This window comes from Zootoca vivipara, chromosome 5 (assembly GCF_963506605.1).
Source record: "Zootoca vivipara chromosome 5, rZooViv1.1, whole genome shotgun sequence".
Lineage (NCBI taxonomy): Eukaryota > Metazoa > Chordata > Lepidosauria > Squamata > Lacertidae > Zootoca > Zootoca vivipara.
Genome location: NC_083280.1, coordinates 66,339,990 through 66,358,334, shown reverse-complemented (window position 1 = coordinate 66,358,334; position 18,345 = coordinate 66,339,990). Strand labels below are relative to the sequence as shown.

General features: G+C 42.6%; 1 protein-coding gene across 1 annotated transcript; it reads right to left on the bottom strand.

Annotated features, from left to right (window-relative positions):
• Nucleotides 1-1,638: 1,638 nt before the first annotated feature.
• On the bottom strand, nt 1,639-17,672 carry ATAD1 (ATPase family AAA domain containing 1). Its single transcript, XM_035137393.2, has 10 exons — nt 17,546-17,672; nt 12,595-12,770; nt 10,698-10,796; nt 10,018-10,138; nt 8,688-8,888; nt 7,387-7,493; nt 5,531-5,620; nt 5,031-5,081; nt 4,571-4,704; nt 1,639-3,996 (listed from the first exon to the last, which is right to left on the bottom strand). Exons 2-10 carry the CDS (start codon nt 12,754-12,756, stop codon nt 3,876-3,878), a joined length of 1,086 nt encoding a protein of 361 aa, XP_034993284.1. The 5' UTR covers nt 12,757-12,770; nt 17,546-17,672; the 3' UTR covers nt 1,639-3,875.
• Between the last annotated feature and the right edge of the window lie 673 nt (nt 17,673-18,345).

The following is an 18,345-nucleotide window of genomic DNA, read 5'->3' as shown; positions in this document are numbered from 1 at the left end:
TTTGCTTCAAAAAATGGATACCCTGGATTTGGAAGGATTTGATCTAAGATTTGGCTGGCACGCCTATTTGAATTATGACAAAAATAAAGTTCATAAAGGATTCACCAACCACATAATTAGAGCCTCCCTGTTCAAGGTATGGGTCAGATATAAGGACCTACTAGAACCCAAAACACCATCATGGGTCTCACCTGTGGAGGCCAAGGCGGTTAGAAGAAAGAATATGGAAGGCAATTGGAGTACCTATAGGACACTATTGGTGAATATAGAGGGGAAATTAAAATTAAGGGCGTATGAAGAGGTTAAAAACAACTTAACAAGCTGGCTAGACTACCACCAGTTAAATGAAACCTTTAAGCAAGACCAAAAGAAGGGATTTAACACCGAACCAACAAGACTGGAAAAAGACCTATTAGATAATAATAAAAAGATTATATCTAAAATGTACCGCCTCCTGCTTGACTGGGAAGTCAAGGAAGAAGCGACGAAAGAGGTCATGATAAAATGGGCCCAAGACATAGGCCGCAACATAATGCTTGACGAGTGGGAAGCCCTCTGGAAGAACAATATGAGATTTACAGTGTCGTACTCCATTAAAGAAAATATGTTTAAAATGTTTTACCGCTGGTACCTGACACCTGCCAAGCTCTCCAAAATGTATAAGAGTATATCGGATCGATGCTGGAGGTGTGGGGAAGTAAGAGGGGATTTTATGCATATGTGGTGGAGATGTCGGATGATTAAAGAATTTTGGAATGCAGTATATGAAGAATTGAAAAAAAAATTTAGGCTAAACTTTCAAAAAAAGCCAGAAGCTTTTTTGTTGGGAATTCTGAACAAGGATATACCAGTTAAGTATAAGGAGATTTTTTTATATGCCTCAGCAGCCGCTCGGCTGCTAATTGCGGGCAGGTGGAAAGGGGACATTGTCCCAACCATTAATGAGTGGCAAAATAAATTGTCAGATATGGTAAACTTAGCCCAATTAACAGACAATCTAAGGGGAACCACCAAACAGTCGTTTGCAAAAAAATGGGATGTGTTTAAGAGATATATACAAGAGAAAAACAATTATAACGTATTATCCATGGCAGCCATAGAATGACCAGCTTTGTATTAGAGATTATAAGAGTTATGGGTATGATTGGATTCATTGTGGTACAAAAGAAATTATAAGAAGATGAAGAGGAAAGTATGTACTTTGCAAAAAAAGATGAGAAGCACTATGGGAGGCGATGGGAAGTCAACATCACAATAATAGTATAAATGATTTTGTTATCTTTGTGCTTGAAGATTAATTATCATTTGAGTTAAGTTTTTTTGGATTTATTGTAATATTTGTCTTAGAAATTTGGTATGTTTGTTTTTGGACTAAACTTCAATAAAAATTTTAAAACGCAAAAAAACAAAAAAAAACAAAACAAAATCTTTGTACGGTTACTGCCCTCAACCAGTCTAAATCATGCCCAGCAAACAAGCACTACGGGAGAAGCAGTGGGGGGGAAAACAAACAGTTTGAAATTTCCAAATAATGTATCACATATAGTGATATAGCTAGGTTTCTTGTTTCAAAGGCTCTATTGTTTAAAATCATAGGAATACCGAGCAGGATCCAAAGAGACTTGTATGGACACTTAGTATGAAATTCAGTAAAATAAAACCAAGGGCATGAACGGAAAAATGCTATTCACTCTCTCAAAATATAGACACTCATGATTATCAAAAGGAACTGACAGGTGACAGACTTTAGAAAGCAGTACTTTTGTCATAATTTTACCTATGCACTTCAGTGTCCAAGGATTCAGTTTTGCAAAAGCAGCTCACATAAAAAGCTCTTAAAAGGATTCAGTAGTACAGATGTATTGGTAGACACTAGCTGCAAGAACAAGTAACAACATTTCAGACAAAAAATGGCTGAAATCCAGAGGAGCACATAAATAAGCACCAGGATTTTCCTCTAGAAGTTGTTCCACAAAATGGTCCCCAATAACCATTTTGGGACTGGATGAGAGAGGTTTTGAAAGACAAACAGAGTAAAAGAAACCACATACTGCAGCAACATTTCCCCCGTAAAGAAGGAAATGCTTCATGCAAAACCTCAAACACCTTTTCAATCTAACCCAAATTGTAAAACGGATCTGGGAATTTTCCTACAGGCTCCTGGGAAGGAAACTGAGAAAAAGTGATGTAAACACAGGTTATAAACTCATACCCACGAGCCCCTCTGGATCTTGACCTGAAACCTGCACTGCACTTGGTTTTATTTAGCCACAAACCATTTGCTAGCTTCCTTCCTTGAAAGGAAATGCAAGCCTATGAGCCGAGATGCAGGATCATTCTGCATTTTATATAAACGTGTTGTACCCAAAATAGCACCTCCAAGAATAATCACAATCAAGTTATAAAATGAGTTGAGGGAAGTCTAGAATTACAGTCAAACCTCAGTTTATGACTACCTTGGCGAGCGACCGCTTCGGCGAACCACCGCCGCGGACCCGGAAGTGTTTACATCCTGGTTCCGCGACATCGGATGCGCAGACGCGATCTGCCCAGCTCGCGCATGTGCAGAAGCACTCTATCGGCGCTTTGCGCACACGCAGAAGAGTGGCTTCAGCGAGCGACGGTCTCCGCGGAACGGATTGCGGTCGCAAACCAAGGTACCACTGTAATCATCCCCTTCATCTGTTTTTTTACGCATCTTTTTCAACACTCATTTCAATTACTAAAAAAAAATGCTTATGAAGGCTGTGACTGTTTTGGGTAAGTGGCTACTTTGATTAGTGTGGATTCATTTGGACAGCTTTAAGTGTGAACAAAAGTTTATTCTTAATACTGAAATGCCACCTCTCCGTTACTGAAGAATATATGAATGTTACGTCAATCCTTCTATCCACTAGAAGATCTGTGGAGAGCTTCTCAACTGAGCAAAGGTAGGGGAGAAATGAAATGAAGCAAATGTTTAACTTCATTGTACTTAATGTTATAATGTTGTGACCACTTATAGATACCAAAAAGTGAGACAATATAGTCTTACAGTGATAAAGGAATTTCAGCAATAGGAGCCCTCCAGGTCTTTGAAGTTTTTAAAAAGAGGAAATTATTCACAATTCGGAAATAGAAAAATAAATTTTGGTAATATGCAATTACTGATGTTCCGTAATGGTTATCGGAAAAAGTATTGGATTCATATAAAATGAAAAGGTTCATGAGGCATTATGTGTTTTTTCTACCTAAACTGATTGGCACCAGTGGATACCATAAGTTAAATGGAAGAAGTCAAATTTGTCTGCATTCCAGAAATTTATTTTCCTGAAGCAGGTTTTCTTCCTTCATATTAAGGTACTACTCAAAAAATAGATGTTTGCTGGATATTTTAAGCCCCTGACTTGGTTTGATCCTGAAAATGAGTTTTTTTAAAGGAAAAAGAGGAAAAAGAAAAGAGAGAGAGAAGGCTTTTCATATTCAAGTTATCTACACATTATGCCATTATGTCTATATATAAAAACTGTGTGGATATATATATATATATACATATCATACACACACTCATACATATATGTACATGAGCTGAGTTTCCTCCTCCCCAGAGAAACAATGTGCCATACTTTAACCAACCAACCAACAGGCTTTTAAGGCTGAAACCATGAAACAAGACATTGTTTTTGAGCTGGACTACATTCTCCCATGTCATGATCTGTTACAGAGGCCATATCCAATTTTGCAATATTATCAGATTTCAATAACTTAAGATATCTGCATATAAAAAAAAATCACCAACACTTATTAAAAGGATATTTCTGCTTCCAATTCATTTCAACTATCTAAACGACAAAGAACAGTCACCGAATGAGGCCGTGTGAGGGCATTCCTTAGCCTTAATCTAAACTAACGTGCATTAGAACACTCTGATTTGTAGCATCCTTGGACTTCCTCATCTTCTCAATTGCCCGGTTCAGATCCCTCTGCTGCACGGGTCGAATTTCATCTTCTTCATTACTAAAAAAAACCCAAAAAGTGTAAAGGGGATTTAAATGCTGTGCAACACAAGTATGGTAGTTTAATCCTCAGTAAGGAAACACACAAAGAATACGGTACATATAAAAGGTGAGTTCTTTGAATGACTCTCACTTCCTGTTCTTTGAACTTCTCTGTAAAGCCCAATGTGGAATTAGTGAATATTCTGCTCCCCATAGGCAGAGATGTGCACACTGTTCCTGCCTCAGGAGCACATGGATCCCACCAGGGAAAGTGAAGGGATAGGAAGGATGTCAATCCCGTTTTTGTTGTACTCTGTGTACATTTAACTAAATGTGAAGTTGTACTCTCCAATACAACATCCTGCGATAGCTCAGTTGCTAGAGCACAAGACTCTTAATCTCAGGATCATGGGTTCGAGCCCCATGCTGGCCAAAAGATTCCTGCATTGCAGGGGGTTGGCCTAGATGACCCTTGGTACCCCTTCCCACTCTACAATGCTATGATTCTATGATTTGTTTTTAAAAACCACTTTAAAGATAGACACTGGGTTAGAGATCATATTAAAAATCTCTGTAGTTTCAATAAAAGTTACCTGTCTTCATATGTTGAATTAACATATTCCCTGACACAGAGCAGTGCAGCATCGCGGCACATTTCTTTCAAGTCGCTTCCTGAGAACCCCTCTGTTTCCTTAGCAACTTCAAGGAGATCGACACGCCTGTCCACCTATCAGCAAACAAGCAGCAGCGTATGAATGCCTTGAAAACATATTACCAAGTTCTAACAGCAGTTCAGATTGAAGGCGGATTAAGAAACATTATCACAACCAATTCTGCTCCAACATGGACTTTAGCAAACAGCAGCAACAACAAAAGGCTATGGGTATAATCCACAGTAAAAGCCGTGCCGTTTCAGCTTAGCCGGCATACATTAGAGAGAGTTCAGCACCATGACTGGGATGTAATAGCCGGCTGAAGCCATTACGGATCCTACAGCCCTTCCAATAAAGCAAACCATTCCAAGTTCTGCTGCATAAGAAACAGCCGACTTACATTCTCATTCTTCAAAATCAGCTTCAAGATTGCCTCTCTCTGCTTCAGTGCCTTTAAATTGAGAACAAAACATTTGTTAGAAAGAACAGAGTGGCAGCATTCCCACTGATTTTGGATACACAGAAATCGATGTGCTGTAATGGCCCGGCATCACGCTTGTGCAATTCCCATTCGTGTCACTGGGCCTACAGAAGGACAGCAGAGTGGTAATGCATTCACAATCTTCAGAAGTAAGTGAAGCAATAGGCTTTTACTCTCCTGCCATTAGTAGCGCCCAAAGTTCCCTTGCCTCTTCAAGGAAGAACTTGGACTGGCTGGGACAAAAAGCTCCAGGGAAAGGAATTTCAAACTTTTAAACTACTCGATTGTATTACATTTTCATCAGTATGTTGTATACTGTCTTAGGGATCTTTGGTCAGAAAATAATAAATAATGATGGTCGACAGATAACTGAGGAGTCAGGCCATACAATTGACAGCTGTGAATCTCCTATGACTTACAGGTTGATTGACATGAAATCGTGTTGGCATTCTTCTCATAATAGCTGAGTCAAGATCCTGAGGGCGATTGGTAGCTCCCATCACTATCACCTAAAAGAAGTAAAAAAAAGGAAGGAAGAGCAGAAAGGTTTTTTGTTGCAAGATTAATCAGAATCAGAAGTCAAAACAGGCCAGACAAGCTCAGGGAGTATATAGCTCCCTCAAGCATTTAAAACCCAAAGTGATGAGTGCCCAGGATTTGGGTGAAAAGTAGATACACTTCCTGTTTGGAAAGACAAAAAAAAGTTCACCACAGCTGAAGATGCACATTTTGGCATGACAATCGAGATTCTAAAAGGTTTGGCTCAGCTCAATGTACTTTATGAAGCAGTATGTTCCATAATATATTCCACAATTCTCCTCAAGTACTAAAGTGCTTTGGTGTAATTGGTTTAAAAAGCTCTCCTGCCCAATATGAAGCAAAATAGGTCAGTCTCAAAAACTTGAGAAAATACCACCATATTTCCTCTAAACAATGAAAGAAACAGGCTGATTAAAAATGCTATCAATAAACTGCTGGGGAATAGTCTTAGAAGCCTTCCACCCCAAAAGCTATCTGTTAGTAACAAAACTGGACATCTGGAGTCAATTATCACATTTTCAAAGTTTCATGTGGTTTCAGAGATATAAAATAGTATCAGATCAAATGGGGAAAAGTTCCAATGTTCACCATCTACAACTGATGCAAAGTACCGTAATATTTATCCATTCTAGGTTATGTGTCTCCCAACAATCATTTCCCAAACTAAATGAACTTGACCAAGCATAAATACTGAGACTTTTTGTGGAGTGGCGGTTTCTTTTTAATTCATTTAGTTCGACATTCATCCTCAAATACTGCTTTCTGAGTCTTGTACCCTTGCCCTGCAAATGCCACTGGCTTAGGTCTGTTCCAAGCATCATCACTTTTTGTACAACACCCACAATGAGACAAACACACATTTGTGCCACAGACAACCCAATTTTCATATAGAAAGAATACTGAAATGTGTAAAGGAGCCCTGCTTCGAAATATTGCTCTATTTGCTCTTTGAGAGAGAGAGACTGCCCTCTAGAGTTGAAAAGACAAACCGTGCCAAAAGAATTCCCCTTTATGTAGAGGGGAAAGTGAGGTACAACAGGACAACACTAGCCATTACCAGTAGTAGTGGGAGCCAAGGATATCACCAGGGCCTCTGAGCATATGAGATCTGATTGAAATTTTGGAAGCTTCCTATTGTAAGCCCTACTGGACAGAGAGGCTTTAACTGTAACTTGCAGGCGAATTTCCCTCCTGCAAAGCTGACTTGATGCCTTGTCCCTCTCTGATCTCTGTGGTGGCAACCACAAAATTCTGTGGTTGTGAGATCACCACCTCAAGTTTCTTAATCTGAGACACTTCAAATCTCAACTGCCAGAGTCATCTACCCCTTTCTTGAATGAGGTAAGGCTTCCTTACACACACGACTAAGCCAAGTAAGAGTGAATCCAATTAAATACCCAATATGACAATCATCTCAGGAAAGATTGATGGCAGTCTACAGAACACTGAAGCCAAAGTCCCAGGAGCCTGCCTTGTGTAGCTGCCTTGAGAGGGGCATTCCTGTCGAACCTTTTAAAACCTCCACGTGGGAAAGTGAACCTTGGTGTTAATTCCTTGCTCTCAAGGAAAAGAGAACTCAAAGAACGGCAAAAAGGTAAAATAAAATACTAGGTTAGCTGCAGTTAGCAGAAACGGATGAATTTTGCATTTCCTTGCTCTTTAGCATTTAAATTGTCCTGGCCTTTTTATGCATATAAATTTCTGCCCTTTTTTTATAAAAAAAATGATTACTTACTTGGCAGTTATAGTCGGTGTCCAGGCCATCCCAAAGACTCATGAATTGGGCTTTCATCATAGCTGTGGCTTCATGATCAGAACTTGAACGACTTCGTAGAAAGGAATCTGAATTTTAAGAGAGTGTTTGAATTAAAGCTTGTGCTCATGGCTATTTTATCTTATTACTCTGGCTACCTCTATTGTATTGAACATTATTGAAGAAACATGCACCAACTACATAACACTAGAAGATTCTCAGAAACCATACAACTAGTTCTATATACTTAAGGGAGGGGGGGTCTTGGCTGGTGTTTCTCAAGAAAGAAGCCCACAGTTCCTCTCTTAGAGGAGAGTAAACTACTTCTGATTGTGATATGGGAAGAATGGAGAGAAGACTGCAAGGAATGTTGAACTAAGCGGATTTTGTTCAGATCCTGCAATACAAGCTGCCTCACCTAACGCTGTTCATTTTTCTAGATGAAAAGGATTAGTCTCTCAGAGAACTGGATGTGCCATCATAAAAAAGAAGAATCTGTCATATCTACGAAGTAGCATCACCTCCAATCATTTTTCCTAAACAGTACATTTGCCAACACACAACTACTATTTTAAAAAGTGAATAAAAAAGGGCAAGTTCAACAAAGAATGAAGTATGCAAATGTACAGAACCGCTAAACTGATTAACACAAACTATTGTTGATTTCTTCTGGGCAAATAAATTGTATTTGTTTGGTCCAGAATTCTCCCCCTCTAGCATGCCTCCTGCCTCACTCTTGTAAGAATTAAGTGGCATACAACATATAATATTCACACCTAAGAGCAACATTAGGGAAACATTACTTTAATTCCCTCCCACCATATTTTAATTGTTCAGCTCTTGGAATAGCCAAATTGACAATATGTAAATAATAAATTAAGAGCTGAACAAAATATGCAAAAATTTAAAGAGGTATATTTTGTACAACATTACTTTTGAAATTTGGAGTTTCATAGTGAATGTAAATGAAGGTTGAAGTGGCTGAGATAACTCTTTTACATAATCAATATCTGCATCCAAATGAAAGCAGAAAACCTTTCAATTTCATCCTGTAGTAAACACCAGATATTAAGTACACAAATAGTTGGCATTAGCAATAATGATCTTTGGCTACAACCAAGATAAACTTGTGCTACCAAGCATTTCCTTTTTTTCAGAGTGACTGCCTTCTTAACATCGATAGTTTGCCAAATAAGGCATGCATACCTGATAGGATTCATTGCATTTTTAAAGCTACAATGCAATATTTTCCTATGACTACATACAGAAAGTATGTATTTTACCTATTTCATCAATAAAGATGATGGAAGGTTGAAGCTTCATAGCAAGAGAAAAAACAGCTGCAGCCAGCTTCTGAGACTCCCCGTACCATTTGTCTGTCAGTGTGGAGGGTTGAAGATTAATAAATCGGCAACCTGCTTCCTTCGCTGTAGCTTTGGCAATCAAGGTTTTACCACAGCCTGGAGGGCCATAGAGAAGTACTCCTAAAAAGCAACACATTGTTAACATTTTATTGCCGCTTGGTTGGACAGACACAGCATGAACACCAACAGAGTCACATTTGCTATTAATAAGATTGCTCCTAAGTGCCTTCGCATACTCAAGATTTGCACCGCCATTCGTATATGGCTCCCATACCCAATGAATCCTGAACGTGTTACTTTGTTCAGGCTACAATCTTTCTATTAAAAACAAAAGTGATCTCAATGGAAGGGAAAGGGAGCAACAGAGGCATAAACTGCCACTAAGAACTGTTCGGCTGAAAGTTAAAGAGTACTGGTTCCACACAGCTTAGCATTTAAAGGTATATTTGGAAATCAATCCCACCGAGTTTACCGGAAGTTGCTCTCATGTAAATAAACATAGTGTTGTGCCTTAGTTGCACCAAGATTCATAGGAAATGGTCGTAACGTTTCAATCTGCATTCTTCTGTTCACATAGAGTAGTAGAGGATCCTGCGGCTCTCCAGATATTGCTACACTGGAACTCCCATCAGCCCTGGCCAGCATGGGGTGATGGGAAATGTAGTCTAGCAACAACTGGAGAAATACAGGTGGTTCAACTCTCAACATACTGTAAAGGGTTCTTGCTTTTTGTTATGGAAATATCTTTTTGTAATCTTTTTGATTACTACTAATTGAATATTTGAAATCTTAGCCCCTGCCTCTCAGGAAGAATATCATGGCAAGGGGCAGAACAATCACTCCACTGGCCAGTGAAAGAGCGGCTGCTCTAGTTCCTGCTTTCCTCTTCCCTTCCTATTCTTTTTCCTTTTGTATCATGTCTATTGGATTATCAGCCTGCAGGAAGGGCCTATCATACCTTTTAATATATGTACAATCAGTGTAAGTGTTAATCATAATAATGGCTTGGTAATCATGGCTCATGCCAAAGCTATTAACCAGATTCCTGGCTCGGAAGAGAGAGAAAAATGTAGTTAACAGAAGACTTCCTGATTCATTTGCTCACTTGCTCGGAAAACGGGTTCTGTGTGTGCACTTGAAAAGGCTTGTTCATGTCTACGTTTATTAAGCTAAGATACAAGTGTCTGAATGCAGCTGAAATCCACCATGGCCAGTTTCAAGAAAACGTCCTCTATGACGTTATACCTACCTTTTGGTGGCTGTAAGAGTCTGGAGTTCTGAAACAGATGCTTCTTCCTGATTGGCAAAATTACTGTGTCCTTCAGGTCTGTAATAACTTCGTCTAAACCTGCAATGTCATTCCACGTTACCTGAGGCACAAATACAATATTAAAGAGTCATCATCAAGTAGGAAAACAGTCACATTCTCAGCTAAAGAAGTTTATGGCTATCTGTAATTGTGTGTATTCAGATATAGCAGATTAGAGTGGAGCCACAGTAAGATTTGTGGCATTGCTTTTTTGATTATCATGTTTTAAGTCAATTTAAGATGCAATCCTAAATCATCTCATTGAATTAAGTGTGGCTTACTTCTGAGTAAACATGACTAGGATCACATTATCTGTATTGCACAGATCTGACTGTAATTATAATTAGTTTTGTGATATGCAAAGCAGATTATAGTTGGCCCTGAATTAAAGTCTCCTGGCCCATTTCCTTTTCTGGAAAACAGAAGATGATTTCCTGCTAGAAAACAGTTAGGCACACTTGGAAGTTTCCTAAGTTAGGAAGACTCTTAATTTATTAGAGTCCAATCCCTGCGTGAGTAACAGCATCTGCATTTGACAAAGTTTTATCCCAAACATTACATTTACTGTCTCCCAGCACCATTTTTCTAAATGAGTAAGAAAAAGTGAGAGAGATGCTTACGTGCATGCTAAGAGGGTCTACGAGATGTGCAGCAATGCTCATTTCATACTCTGTAAGCTTCACATTTTTCACGCCTATTTGCTTCATTAACTTTTCTGCCTATAAAGAGTTTTTTAAAAAAGACGTTAACATTCAGGAACGTTACACTGTTCTTTTTTTAAAGTTAATAATTTGGAGGTGTGTTGTTACTTGAAAACATGGACAGCCAAAGATTGAAATTCGAAGATCTTTACACAGAATTGTCAAATTTTCACTTGTTTGAATGTAGTGTGACTTCACCCCCACCCCTTTTAGTTAAAATGTGACTCCTCTGTTATTTGATAATTGTTCAACAGGTTAAGTAAATAGAACAAGACCAGTGTCTCAGGGTCTTCCTCTGTGATAAATGAAGGCAAGCCCCAACTGCATTTCACTATTGTTGAGAGTAAGGCAGCAGCACAACATCCTATCAAAACATAACAGATTGGGGCAGGAGGAAAAGGGGGGCGGGAAACAGCCTTGATGCAAATTTCCCTTGCCCTGTTTACGAACAATATTCGAGGGAGACGCTGTGACAAAAAACTCAGCTGACTTTCATGCAGGAATTAAGACAGCAACATACACTATTGGGGGAAAATAATATTTCCTCCGCAAAAAAACCCCCTGTGGTTTCAAAAAAGGAACAATGCAACACCCCCGGAGGAAGAGCAACTGATGCAGAGCAGACATAAATCAACGCTTGGGGAAGGGATATAGCACAGTGGCAGAGAAAGTGCTTTGTGTGAAGAATGTCCCGGGTTCAATCCCTGGCATCTCCAGGTAGGACTGGGAAGACTCCTGTATGAAAGGACACTGCCAGTCAGCACACAATGCTAAGATAGATGGATCAATCATCTGACTCCTCTTCCTATATTTCTAACTAGCCCAGGAGCACAGGACCATTAGGCTTCATTCACTCGTGGCTAGTTGGCCGTAGGCCCCATGTCCGTGGTGGGTGAAGCCACTTCACACTTACATGTGCATGTGCACACACTTCTTCCTGCTCCTCAGCTGATTTTGTATCAGTTAGATGGTGTGCGTATGCAGGTTTGTGATTTTTGTGTGTGTGGATCAGAAAAAGAGGGAAGTGATTCATGGGAAAGCAGATCAGGCTTCTAGCAACGGCACTGTGTGCGTGTAAAATTAGCTTCTGCTTCTCCTTCCTTCTTCCGCCTTTAGTGATGCAAATCCAAAAAATGTAGCAAGTACTTTCCAGAAGCTTGAAGGGGGGCAGCAAATAAAATGTGCTCTTGCGTCTCAGACCATGCTGAGCAGCGGGCATAGCAAAAGGGGTTTGACTGTTCAGGTAAGGGGCGGGGCTGACTGCTTTGCCACCACTTGCTCAGGGCAAATTTGAGGAAATGCCCCATGAATGTCAAGCTGGAAAGCAGGCAAGTGCCTTACTGCTTACCCTCTTCCTTAAAAAAAATCCTAGGCCAGGGATGTGAAAGGTGAGTGACAGTAGGTCCAGGCTCCAAACCTCTCAACTGACAGGTGCTGACTTTAACCTTTGTAAGATCTAGCAAGAAGTGGAGCGTAACACTGGTAGTCACTTTAAATCCCTGTTTGTTTGGGCTTGGATTTTCCTTTCTAGCATGGCTTAATTCACTACAATACATAGGAAAATTGGTCACCTGACACAACAACGACATCAGATGATTTGACTAGTTTGTACCTCCCCTAAAATGGCCCACCATTGGCCAGATTCAGTTCCTCACTCCCAGTCTAAATATTAGCAGCCATTAATGACAACAACAATAATGTCATTTGAAAAACGTCCTTGAGCGCCTGGCCTTCCCATTCATAAGCTTTTATGTTCCAAAATGAACATTCAGAATAATTGAAATTTAAGAAGAAATATTTTATTATATGCTCCTACCTGTTTCTGAGCTTCTACTTTTTGCTTCCTTGTTGGATCGATTGCATCTACCATCCACTTAATAGTAAAATAGGTCACAGCTCCAAATATTGTCAACCGGAAAATTAAACCTACAACTTCATTCCGACTAAGAGGACGAGAGAAGGCTTCAGCATGTACCATTTTGCTTGTTTCACCTACGACAAAAGAAAGGAAAGAGTAAGTTCTAATAATAGGGTGTTTTCATAAAGTGTTTAACTGGCAAAGTGGCAAGACTATTGATGTGTCCAGCTCATGTGTCTTTACTCCTACTTGCTATAAATGAACTGCAGTCATCTGAAGCACTGCTCCCACCTTAAGATATACAGCAGGGGTCCCCAGACTTACCGGTGTTTGGGCCGGTTCCCACCGCGCCGATCGCGCGGCGGGCCGGAGGGCGGGGGAGCGCGCGCCTGTGCGGGCCGGCAGCGCGCTTCCCGGGTGGAAAAAGCGCCGAAAATCCGTTGTGCGCATGCGCGTGGGCCTCCCCCGACGTGCACCAGAAATGACTTCTTCCGGGTCGGGAGAGGCCCATACGCGTGCGCAGAAAGGATTTTCCGCGCTTTATTCCCAACCTGGAAAAGCGCTGCCGCGCTGCGCGACGTAAGAGTGGGCGGCGGCGGGGGTCGTCGTGAGCCGGATTGGCAGGCTAATTGGGCCGCATCCGGCCCCCGGGCCGTAGTCTGGGGACCCCTGATATACAGTGTATTTAAAAACAGTCTATACCACTATAGTCGTGCCTTGTTTTGCGACCCGGATCCGTTCTGGAGCTCCAGACGCTAGACGAAAAGGATGCACAACAAAGCGCCGCTCTGCGCACGCACGCGGAGCGGTTTGCATTTCTGTGCATGCGGCAAACCCGGAAGTAACCCGTTCCGGTACTTCCAGGTTTGCCGTGGACATTTGACAAAATGGATGCTCGACGAGGCGGACTCAAAACGAGGTACCACTGTATGCAAGTCTGCAGAATGTCTTCAACCTTGGACGCATCAAGCAAGAATTACAGCTGCTAAGTTCTGGATACTAGAGGGAACTGCAAACTGCAAACATCACCTGAATTCATAGGCCTTGCACTGTGAAAATGCTGCTTTCTTTTACTGCCTTTACAAATAGAGGTGGCAACCATTTTGCATGGGGATTCCATTCCTGGCCCCTGCATGTGTTGGCCGAGCGTGCATAAGCCTGCTACACCCCTTGTTCTACTCTTTTCTGGGTCCAAAAGGACTCGTGCATCAGTGGTCGCGTATCAGTTGAACACACACAAAATGTCTCAGCCCTTCTTCAGGTACAAACTGTCGCCAGGCGCCAGATCTGATCCATGGCCCCAGAACTACGTAATTCTGGGGACCTGTGGGCATTGCCCTTAAACCAGATCCTCCAGATAAAGCATGAGAATACATTACCTTCATATATGGTATTGATACAAAAATGTACTACTACACCACTGATGGGACAGAGGCAGTACAAGAAAGTCATACAACGTGGATGGAGTTTCAACCAAATCTCACATACAAAGAAGGAGCTGAAGACCAAGAAAAACAAAGAAGGCACCTATTAAGGGCCATTGCTCTCACTTTCCACTCTGCTTCCATACAGCTTGTGCTCCAACTAATGATTGCAATTAAAACACATCAACTTCAATGTCTACCGCAACAGAAGAGGATAACTGGAGAGAGCCACACGGAAATCAACTTGGTATTTGGGTCAAATTGATTATTTGCCCTGTGGATATATTATGCCTGCATTTCTTACAAGTACTTATTGATCAGAATTATTCAGCTACTGTCACTTTACTTCATACCCTGCTCTATGGTCCCCCTTCCCTCCCTGCCAACCAACAAGACTGATAATTTTGCATTCTGAACTAATGCAAAGCAATTCCATACAGAGGCTGAATCCTGATGCCCAAACAATTTCCTAATCTTAATTCAAAGTGAGATTTTGTGTCAACTGAACACAACGTTTTTATCTTTTTCTCATAACATGCGTCATTTCCCCCGCTTTCAACAGTGCTTAATTTACTATAAGCAGAACTTCTGGTACTAAAAATAGCTTTTTCAGTGGAAAATGTCCCCCGCCCCCCCGAAGAGCACCAAAGCGCCCACAACAAGGATATTTGATAAGGCAGAAGGAAATTTACATTATCTCAGTGTTTCTTCTTACATTCAAAACAACTGAGATACCGGTAATTTAGCTCTAAATGTTTGTCCATAACATAATGGGAATGTCAACAAACAGCTAATTGCCTCTCCTGGTTCTTCAGTGAAAAAGAGAATAGTTTCATTAAAGTTGAGCCAATTACATCACTCAATTACACAGGTTAGCAAACTAAGGCCGAGGGGCCGGATCCGGACCAATTGCCTTCTGGATCCGGCTCACGGACGGTCCAGGAATCGCTGTGTGGTTCGGCACGGGGATTCTCATCGTTCGGGCTGTGCCATTTACACACACATGCCGCTGCGGTACCTCCTCTCTCCTCCTGGCTTCTCCCCACCCTGCCTAGAGGAGGAAAGGGGCTGGGCTTTGTTGAGCTGTGGTTGGCTAAGTGCCATTTTAAGCAGTCCCTCTCCGGAGCCAGCCCTTTCGTGCTGCTCATCATTCCTCTTCCTCCTCCACCGCCAGCCCTTGCTGCTCGCGAGGCACAGGGGCCGCGGTTGGCTGAGCGCCATTTAAAGCAGAGCAGCCCCTCTACGGAACCAGCCCTTTCGCGCTGCTTGTCGTCCCTCCACTGCCACCAGCCCCTGCCGCTCACAAGGCACAGGTAAACAGCCACTGGGCCTTGTCTGGTGCTGTGGAAAGGGGAGGGGAGAGTTGGTGGGGAGGGGATTTTTTTAAAAAAAAATGTAGTCCGACCCCCCACAAGGTCTGAGGGACAGTGGCCCCCTGCGGAAAAAGTCTGCTGACCCTGCTCAATTATATATTGACTTAAAGAGTTACATTTAAGTGTACCAATCTTAAGTCTTCTCTTTTCTTAAACAGGAACATTTACATAGAATATAAGGCCTGTAGACTACAAGAGGAACTATTTATCTGCCAGATAGTGGTCAAACATCCATAGTTAGTATGCCACATACAGCCAAAAGCTGAAGCCCTCAAGCCATATGCAGAATATTATCAATAAGTTGTGACCTGCCAGGTGCATTGTAGTCACAATTCTTGTTGCCTGCTCAGGATTGCAAAAATTGGATTCATCAAGAACGTGAGAGACCTCACATATCACCAATGTCCTATGTTGCCAGGCTGATTATCTAAGATGCACCAAGAGCATAGGCATTGTATGACATTCTCTACCTGCTTTCTGAGTTTCTTTAAAAAGCTGAGTTAAAAGACCCAGGACCACAGTACTATTAACCTGCCTTGTGATAGCTCCAACTTCAGTGAGAAGCATTGACATGATGAACATGTTACAACACTTGTAGTACAATTCTAACCATATCTACTCAGAAGTCCCACTGAATTCCATGGGACGTATTCTAGGTAAATGGGAGTTAGGACTGCAGCCTTGGACAACTATTTGGAAACTCAAAGAAGCAAGGCAGGGAGTGCTTTGCTTTGATGGTGTTTCCTGCTCGGCAGGGGGTTGGACTGGATGGCCCTTGTGGTCTCTTCCAACTCTACGATTCTATGATTCTATGCTATTTATTTGTAAAAAAATATTTATATACCATTGTATCATAGAAATATCACAGTGGTTTACAACAATATAAAAATGTTAAACCATACAGTAAAATAATAAAAAAGGAAAACAAGTTAAAAGGAAAATAATTAAAAACAAACTTCAGTAGACAATTATGGGGGGTGTACTCTTAATTGCCTGCATAAGGCCTGACAGAATAGAAAAGTTTTCAGCAGGCGTTTAAAAGTTGTTACAAAAGGCGCCCACTGAATTTCCATTGGCAGTGTGTTCCACAGGGAGGAAGCAACATGGCAAAGTCAAAACAGCTCGAACCTGTGCCTAGAAAGCAGAGAACAAGCAGAAGTGTGAATGAGCCCTTGGTGGCTAGAAGACCTTTTACTAGCTGCAACTAGTAAGCTACCACCACAGTAGTTCTTGTATTAGCTACTTCAAGCCTGGATTACTGCAATGCACTCTATATGGGACATCCCTCGTGCTTGGACCAGAAGCTTCTATGAGGGCAAAATGCTGCAGCAGGATTGCTGAAAGGAATGAGACCATGCATGCATGCATACAACACCTCTCCTCAGAAACCTGCACTGGTTGCCAATTTGGCTACTGGGCCCAGTTTAAGATGTTGCTATCAGTATATAAATCCCCATAAAAGCTTGGAGCCCGTTTACCAGCAGGGACGCCTTACCCCCCACCCCCCTGCCTATATGGCCAATGGTCAGGGAGGATGGGAGTTGTAGCCCAAACCTTCTGGAGGGCACCAAGCTGGGGAAGGCTGCTCGCAAAGCAATGAATAGATGCCAAGTGCTCTAATAGGTATTAACGACACCCGTACAGGCAGCTTTTGTGGAGGGATGCGGAGGAAGGAAACGGAGAAACCAATGCCTGGGGTGACCTTGGGTCAGCAGGAGAGACTGACCTTAAAGCGGGGTGGGTGGGCTTTGAGCCTGGCAAGGGCACAAAAGGGAAGGCACGGGGGGGGACACACAAGATATTAATAATCATAATTTATTATTGATACCCCGCCCATCTGGCTGGGTTTCCCAGAGACTCGCCTTCCTCCCCCAAAAGTCACCCAGGCTCTGAGGCCTCTCGAAAGAGGTTGCACAGGAAGGCGCTTTACACGGTCCAGACGAGCCCGAGAAAGAATACGAAAGCGAAAGGGGCGGCCACCGCCTCCGGGCTCCCTCGCGGTGACCTTCCCGCCCGGCTTCCTTTCCCCTTGCAGCGCCGCCGCCGCCTCCTCCTGGAGCAGGGCGCGGCGCCCCCAAAGGAGCCTGGGCTTGCAGCACGAGGGACACTCACCCCGACCGGCCGGCCAGCCAGCGACGAGAAAGGAAGCGGCTTCCAGCGGCACCAACAGAAGCAGCAGCAGCAGCCAGTGCCTTGTAGGCCTCGCCTCTTTCCCCGCCTGCGCCAGGGCCGCCTGCGAATTCCCTCCGCTTCCGCCCCGGAGCCTCGTCGCAAAGGTTCCGCTCGAGGCGGAAGGGGGAAGAGCTGCCGCTGTGGCAACGGCGAGCGGGGGTGGTTTCGTTACTAGGACTTCCCCTGCTCTGACTTTGGGACACGAATTCTTGAGGCAGGAAGTCAAGAGCCCAGCTAATAATAATAATGATGATGATTTTATCATTGGCCCTAAGCATCATGGGACTGGCTCCCTAGGAAGGGTGTAAAGAGGACTGCAGGCGGGCGGGCCCCTTCCTGTCCCTGCTTATTTGTCAGTACATCGCAGCGTTCTGGGGGGATTAAATGAACTGCAGTCCTGCGCGGCACGCGTTTTTGGGAGGAATTTAATTGCAGCACAACTGATAAGAAAGTTGGCGGGTGTTTCCCCCATAGCAAGTTCCTGAGCGTGCATTAAAAAATAAATAAATCAAAAAATCATTTTCATCCTGACTTTGCTCCAAGGAGGTCCAGGCTTCCCAAATGGTTCCCCCTTCTCTCTCTCGTTTTATTCTCACAACTCTCAGATGCAGGCCTAAACTTCGTGGCTGAATTGGGGTTCACACCTGGGTTGCTGCTCCAATCCTTAGTCTTCTAACTAGACCCTGCCTGTAACCACTACATCACCACACTGGCACCGACAAGCAGAAATTCAGCAGGTG

Coding starts and splice junctions, on each gene's coding strand:
- ATAD1 (XM_035137393.2), bottom strand. CDS start 12,756: ATGGTACATGCTGAAGCCTTCTCTCGTCCTCTTAGTCGGAATGAAGTT. Junction 10,797..12,594: donor AAGTAGAAGCTCAGAAACAG/GTAGGAGCATAT, acceptor AACTCTTTATAG/GCAGAAAAGTTAATGAAGCA. Junction 8,889..10,017: donor ACTCTTACAGCCACCAAAAG/GTAGGTATAACG, acceptor GTTGCTTTTTAG/GAGTACTTCTCTATGGCCCT.